At 34.6% G+C, this 7604-nt stretch overlaps 1 protein-coding gene across 1 annotated transcript; it reads left to right on the top strand.

Moving 5' to 3' along the window:
* The first annotated feature begins 688 nt into the window (after positions 1 to 688).
* On the top strand, positions 689 to 6884 carry LOC131169303 (kinesin-like protein KIN-14R). Its single transcript, XM_058128496.1, has 19 exons — positions 689 to 974; positions 1369 to 1667; positions 1787 to 1958; positions 2065 to 2135; positions 2220 to 2403; positions 2795 to 2904; positions 3017 to 3116; positions 3205 to 3291; positions 3561 to 3737; positions 3838 to 4111; positions 4418 to 4579; positions 4659 to 4874; positions 4955 to 4992; positions 5141 to 5304; positions 5427 to 5678; positions 5769 to 5834; positions 5973 to 6047; positions 6147 to 6215; positions 6404 to 6884. Exons 1-19 carry the CDS (start codon positions 755 to 757, stop codon positions 6824 to 6826), a joined length of 3159 nt encoding a protein of 1052 aa, XP_057984479.1. The 5' UTR covers positions 689 to 754; the 3' UTR covers positions 6827 to 6884.
* Positions 6885 to 7604: the final 720 nt, after the last annotated feature.

The raw sequence follows: 7604 nt of genomic DNA, 5'->3' as shown, positions 1-7604 counted from the left end.
AACAGGACATTAGTTTTGGGTAATGGAAATTTGTCATCTTGGAGGAAGTGGTTAAGAGGTTTATAGTCAATGACTAACATCTTTTTATTCCAAAGCCTTTCTGATATTTTTTCAACGTAAAAGGCTTGGCAAGCTCGGGATGAATTCGTGGGCTCAATGTGGCCTTGTTGTAACAATTGCTTGCACTTTGCTTTGGCTAAGGCTAGGTCAGGAGGAGTCATACCTAGGTGTGATGCTTTGGTGGGATTGACGTCCTCATTTAATTTAAAGGGTAGATGGATAAAGAAAGCTTTGTTCTTCCAAGGAGGATGAGGGTAAATCAGTTCATGATTTTTTTATTCAACCGATTATATTAGTTTGAGTTTCAAAACTATAATAAAAAGGAGGGACAGACCTATAATAATATGCAGAAATATAATTTTAAAAAATTCATAATTAATAATATTAAAATAAAATAAAAGGGTATTTAATCTAAACATAGAAAATATTAACTTTAGAATAAAGATTTATATAGTTGAAGTGGAATGGCCATTAAAGGAAATAAACTCTCCAACGGTACGTAGAATTCAAATTTGAACGTTCCCCGCCTACTCCACTCTCTGTACGCTGCACAAAGAAATGCAAAAGACCTAAGATTTCCATTCTTCCCTCTTGTTCTAATTCTAAAAGAATCTTTGTCGCAAGAAAGCTTTCTTTTCGATTGTACCTAAACTTGTTTCCCATTTCTCAAACGCCCCAAAAAGCTCTGATCTTTATGGATGATACCCAATTCAACAATCCGTACCAAGACCCAGAAACCCTATTCCCAAATTCCTCTGTTTCTGAGGTTTTTGAGTGGGGGAATGATGTCAAATTCGACGAAGAAAGTAAAGATTCCGTCATTGATGGAGATTGGGATTCCTTGGTTGATTCCATGCTTTGTGACTCAAATTCAAGACTAATCCCATCTGGGTTTGCTAGGTCGAATTGCACAGGTTTGTATTCCAGTCCAATATCATGTTATTTATGCTGCAAATTTCGCCTATTTTTCTTCTTCTTCTTCTTCTTTTGATAAAGAAATGATGATTACGGAAGGAAATTAGGCAGCGAGTCTTCTATATTTACTTTATAAGTATTCGATATTTGAAAATAGAGAATCCTCATGAAAATATCCTCTTTAGTTGCATTTTTTAATGTTATATTTGATGACCTAGTTGTCTACTTTTCTATAGTTAAATAGATCAATAAATAAACCGTTCTGTCTTAGGATTATAGTCTGAGGTAGCAGCTTACTTTTGCAATTGATGTATAAGATTTTGTTAATTCTGGAGTTTCAACACTTTTAGGAAATATAATGGTTGCTAAAATCTTTACTGTTGTTTTTACCAGATGAAATTGTGATGTTTGTAAATGCTGGATGTGAAGCTTCAATTGAAGCAGATTGCACTGTCAAATTTCTGGGTGACACCAATTTTGAAGGAGGAAATGTTTTACGAACCAATGAGCTTATAAATGAGGCCGTAGATTACCCATTCATCTATCAGTCTGCAAGATTGGGTAACTTTTGTTATCGGTTCGATAATCTTCCTTCCGGAGGCTATCTTGTTGATCTTCATTTCGCAGAGATTATAAATACAAATGGGCCTAAGGGAATGAGAGTATTCAATGTATTCATGCAGGAAGAGAAGGCAAGTCAACTAAGTAAAATATACTTTGATTGCAAACTTTGGTCTTTCTTTTTTGGTCTTCTTTGAGAGGCATAAGAAAAATTGGTGCTTATAGTTTTCAATTTTGGGAAAAATGGCAGGTCTTAACAGAATTTGATATCTTTTCTGTTGTTGGAGCCAATAAGCCATTGCAATTAGTTGAATCAATGGTCTCAGTGAAGGATGATGGAATGCTTGTTATAAGATTTGAAGGGGTTATGGGAAGCCCAGTTGTTAGTGGAATTTGCGTAAGGAAAGCACCTAAGGTGTCAGGTAACATTGTTATTAGTTATGTGGTTAAATTCATCCTTTAGGATCTCAAAATATCATAGCAGATTAAACAAAATTTCAAATTTTCCTCGCTTGTGAATGAGTACAGTTCCTTGCACGTCACAAGAACATCTCAAATGCAACAATTGTGCTGCTGAGATTGAAGTTTCATCAGATCAGGTTAGATATATCTTATGTGAAAAAGATTTCAGCTTTGAAGCTTTTAAGTTGTTGCTTATTTGGTTTTCCATTTTGGACTAGCAGAAGAAACTCATGCGGACAAAAGCTACAGACAAATATGAAAAGAAGATACAAGAACTCATTACTGAGTGCCAGCGCAAGACAAATGAATGTCATGAGGCTTGGATGTCGTTGACTACGGCAAATGAACAGCTGGAGAAGACTAGAATGGAACTTGATAATAAGACCTTTGAGACCCGCTCTTTAGGTAATTCTGTGTGGCATTTACACTGTGCTGCAGTTATACATACTTTCTTGATTAGTCTAATTAATCCTGCCAATTTAGTTTCTTGGTTAATTTACTTAATATTTGAATGTATTGATTTGTAATGTTGAATATCCTGAGCTCAAGTATGTTGTGAGCATTGAGAGTATCAAATGGAAGAGGATTCTTGGGTTATAGTATCGTCATTGTAGCATTTGTTGCACCTTGCACAGGACCAGCTAAAAATGTTTATAGGATACTGAGTATTGACTACAAGAGAATAAGCAATATTGTTTGCTGGTTTTCATTGTTTAAATCAGCTTCTTCCTAGGAATCACATCCTGGATAACGCTTAATTTAGTAATATAATTTCTGATATTTCCCTTTGTGACAGTTCAAACTATGGGGAAACAATCTGAAAATCTGAGGAATATTACCAGCATGTATGAACGTGATAAAAAATACTGGGCAGCAGCAGTCAAGAATTTACAAGAAAAAATTAAAGTAATGACACCTCATTATAATTAATACATTAAAATTTATCTTCCTTATGTTCATTCTTTGTCCTAATTACTTTGTTTTTTGTCATATACATGTGTAATTGATTTATGTATAGATGATGAAGGAAGAGCATTGTCAGCTTTCTCGTGAGGCACATGAATGTGCTGGTTCTATACCTCAGTTGAATAACATGGTCACAGGAGTTAAGGCATTGGGTAAGTTTGAACTACACCAATAATAGTTGATAGGTTTTGCACTGGTATATTCCTGTGCATCTGCATGGCTTATAGAATCACTTTGCAGTTGCACAATGTGAAGATCTCAAGGCAAAGTATAGTGAAGAGCAAGCAAAGAGAAAGGAGCTGTATAACCAAATTCAGGAGGCTAAAGGCATGCCTTCTCTCTCTTTCCCTGAGCGATAAACATATCTATGTAATAATCCTACTCCAATAGACCCAAATAACTTAAGTTTGCGACATTCCCGTCGCAACTCATGCTGATGCTGTGCTAAATTTGCTTTGGTACAATTGCTAAGCCAAGACCAGACCCTTGAGTATTGTGGGACTTGTCTCAAAGTCTTGGGATGTTATAATCTATCTGCTCAATTATACAGGGGAAATTTTGAATTGAAACAAACATTTCTTTATATCAAATATCAGGAAATATCAGGGTTTTCTGCCGGTGTCGCCCATTAAGTAAGGAGGAGATATCAGCTGGATATAAAATGGTTGTTGACTTTGAAGCAGCAAAGGATGGAGATCTTGGGATTCTAACTGGTGTCTCCACTAGAAAGACTTTTAAATTTGACAGGGTTTACACACCAAACGATAACCAAGGTATTCATGGAGCACTAACATTTTAGTTGACACACGGTTAGCATTTCCCATATGACATGCACATTAAACCTTCTTTTTATTTGTCTAATTATCTTGATAGTTGATGTATTTGCGGATGCCTCGCCACTGGTCATCTCAGTGCTAGATGGGTACAATGTTTGTATATTTGCATATGGTCAAACGGGAACAGGAAAGACGTTTACAATGGAGGGCACTGAGCAAAACAGGGGAGTCAATTATCGAACTCTTGAGCAATTATTTAAAATTTCCAAGGAAAGGAGTGAAACTTTCACGTACAGTTTATCTGTTAGTGTGCTTGAAGTCTATAATGAGCAAATCAGGGACTTGTTGGCTACATCTCCAACATCAAAGAAGTAAGTTACTGTAGTTCTGTACATGTACAACTTGTTGCTGAGCTTAATTGAGCTGCTAAACCTTTGGAAGTTTACATGAGTTTGTGAAAGGAGTGATTGTCCGTTAATATTATGGAATCAATCAAGTATATTTATAACCAAAAGTGTTTGAATAGTTCAAGGTTTCTTATGATTGTAACAATTTGTGTATGATTAAAATATATTAATCTGACATAAACGCTATTAGCATTGAAAAAGGCGACGTTGTTTGGCAAAATTGCATGAGAACACAAAGTCCACTGAATTCTCTTTTTTGTGCATTGACAGGTTGGAGATCAAACAATCTTCTGAAGGGTCCCATCATGTTCCCGGCATTGTAGAAGCTAAAGTTGATAACTTGAAGGAAGTGTGGAATGTACTGCAGGCTGGAAGCAATGCTCGATCTGTTGGATCCAATAATGTCAATGAACACAGCAGTCGGTCTCACTGGTATCAAGCTCTGTTATTTTCCTTCATTTTGCTTAACCATTAGAAACTTCCTCCTCATTTTGCTTCCCCATTTGATCAGTATGCTATGTGTAATGGTAAAAGCAAAGAACTTGATGAATGGTGAATGCACCAAGAGCAAGCTTTGGCTTGTAGATCTGGCAGGCAGTGAGAGGCTGGCAAAAACTGATGTGCAAGGGGAACGGCTTAAGGAAGCTCAAAATATTAACAGATCCCTTTCCGCTCTTGGAGATGTTATATATGCTTTAGCAACTAAAAGTAGTCATATTCCATACAGGTTTACACTGACTTTTCCATTATGTTTTTCCCTCAGAATTATTATACTTGGTTGTAACAATTTCTGCTATTTGGTTTCAGGAACTCTAAGTTGACACATCTACTTCAAGATTCCTTAGGTAAATGACTAATGTTGTAAGAGGTTTCCATACTTTTGAAGGAGTATTAGTTCAGGCTTTGTGTTCATATTGGATATGTTGCAAAGTTAGCCTTTAAATTTGAGATATTTAAGTCAGCCATTTTAAACATATCATATGTGTGTTGCAGGGGGTGACTCCAAAACTTTGATGTTTGTGCAAATTAGCCCCTCAGAGCAGGACTTGAGTGAGACTCTGAGTTCGTTAAATTTTGCAACTAGGGTTCGAGGGATTGAGTTGGGCCCTGCAAAGAAGCAAATTGATACAAGTGAGCTTCAGAAGATGAAAGCAATGGTGGGTTTGGTGATTTAGAATTGGTGCAATTTTTCAGTTTCCATTTTATAATACTATTTTCTCTCCTTATGATTAATTTATTTGGTATAAAAATTATTATTGTTCTTTTTCTCCCTGTGAAGCTTGATAAAGTAAGGCAGGAATCCAAATCCAAAGATGAACTGTTAAGGAAGACAGAAGAGAGCTTACAAAACCTGGAGAGCAAGGCAAGGGGCAAAGACTATATTTACAAAAACCAGCTAGAGAGGATCAAAGAACTTGAAGGCCAACTTGAACTGAAGTCTAACTTGTATAGCCAGTCAGAGAAGCAAGTCTCACAACTTTCAGATAAATTGAAGGGGAGGGAAGAGATTTGCAATGCTCTCCACCAAAAGGTTGCCTTCAACTTGGTTTATTATTGATGTAGTTTTTATATCTGCTACTTTAATTTTTCCTAAATAATCAAAGCTTACTATCTGGTGAAGGTCAAGGAACTAGAGAACGAGGTTAGAGAGCGACAGCAGTCAGATTCTGCTGCTTTTCAGCAGAAGGTTGGCGTCTCATGCATTAAGCTATTTTGAAATAAGTGATTTTTTAGAATTTATGCTTTGTAAGTTTCACTTAGCTTTTTCTATAGCTGCAATTAGATTAAAAGGAAAGCGTTATTCACTACTTTTCACTTCAAACAGGTTAAGGAACTTGAGAACAAGCTGAAAGAGCAAGCACGAGAGTCTGAATTTCATTCCCTCACACTTCAAAATAAGGTTTGTAAAGGATTTATTAGCATTTTTTCTTCAATGGGGAACTGAGAATCGATTTTATCATGCATGGTTTACATTTTCAGCTGCCTGTCCTTTTTCTAGGTTAAGGAGCTAGAGAGAACATTGATGGATCATGAACATAACTCGGAGACCGTGTTACTTCAGCAAAAGGTTACATGTCAACATTTTCAGCTATATGATTAATAATCTCTATTAGAATCGTGCATATTATTGTTATTTTACATTACTGCATGAATGGTTTAAAGAATCTCTATTTTATACAAGGTTTTTGGTGGTTCTATTTGTGTTTTACAATGAATTGAAAATGAATGTTATATTTATTGACTTTGTTATGACAGATTAAGGAGCTAGAAGACAAGCTGAGAGAACAAGAAAAGCAATTACAGTGTATGCAAAATCAAGATTTTCCTGGTATAATAAGGGCCACACCTAATGCAGGAAAAACCTGCATGAGAGATGATGAATTCCTGAGGAGTTCATCAAGTTATGTCCTGAGGAGTTCAAACTCAATTAACTGTCCATCAAGTCATGGCTTTGCACTGCCAAAAGGAAATGATACTCTCGTCCATGAGTCAAGGAAGAAAAGACAATACAGAAGTGGAGAAATAGAGAACAATCCGCCAAAAATTGCTAGGGTTATGAGAACAGCAAAGCCAGTGACAGTTGCTGCTCCAGGGCCATTGACTCACAAGAGAATTAAAAGAGATCAGGGACAAGGAATTAAGGAGAGGGATGCTAAGAAAAAGATTTGGTCTAGATAGCATAATATTATTCAACCAAAACTTGTCTTTTTTTTTTTTCTCTTTATGATACATATGTATTAATATTTTATCCTTAAAAAATATAGTTCTCTCTGCGCTTAGCGTGAATGAAAATTACATTTTTAAGCCAATAGAAATGAAATTAAAATTCCTTTATATTTTAAAAATTTAAAATTCCTCCAAACTAGCTTTGTTATTTTAATCGATCACACACTATGGATGCATTAATTTGACAACGCATAAAATTTTCATTCTTCCTGTAGAATTTTTCTCACGTAAACTCAGTCTATCATAAGTCTAAGATATAATATGTATAGTGAAATCTATCTATTAAATATATGGATTTCACATAAATTTCCTCTTGCTATATACCACAATTAGGGAATTGTGCAATTGGTTATTAATAATTTTAATATATAAATAAATTTAATTTTCATATTTTTTTAATTTTAGTGTATGAAAATTGTAACAACCCAATTTTTCTAATAAATATATTTTATTTTTCTTTTATTGACCTGATAATCTATTGATATTTTATTCATGAATTTAAATTAATATTTTAACAATGGTAATTTTTATTAAATGGGTGTCATTTTGTTTTTCATATATTATTATTATTATTATTATTATTATTATTATTATTATTATTATTATTATTATTGTTGTTGTTGTTGTTTTAACTTGAAAGCTAAAATTTCAAAGAATTAAAAATTTGGACTTAAGTGAATAACTCATGAAACTTTAGGGACTAGCTATGTAATTAAAAGATAAAAAAAAA

Source organism: Hevea brasiliensis, chromosome 10 (genome assembly GCF_030052815.1).
Source record: "Hevea brasiliensis isolate MT/VB/25A 57/8 chromosome 10, ASM3005281v1, whole genome shotgun sequence".
Lineage (NCBI taxonomy): Eukaryota > Viridiplantae > Streptophyta > Magnoliopsida > Malpighiales > Euphorbiaceae > Hevea > Hevea brasiliensis.
Note: the sequence above shows the minus strand (reverse complement) of the source record. Positions and strands in the feature narration are given on the sequence as shown.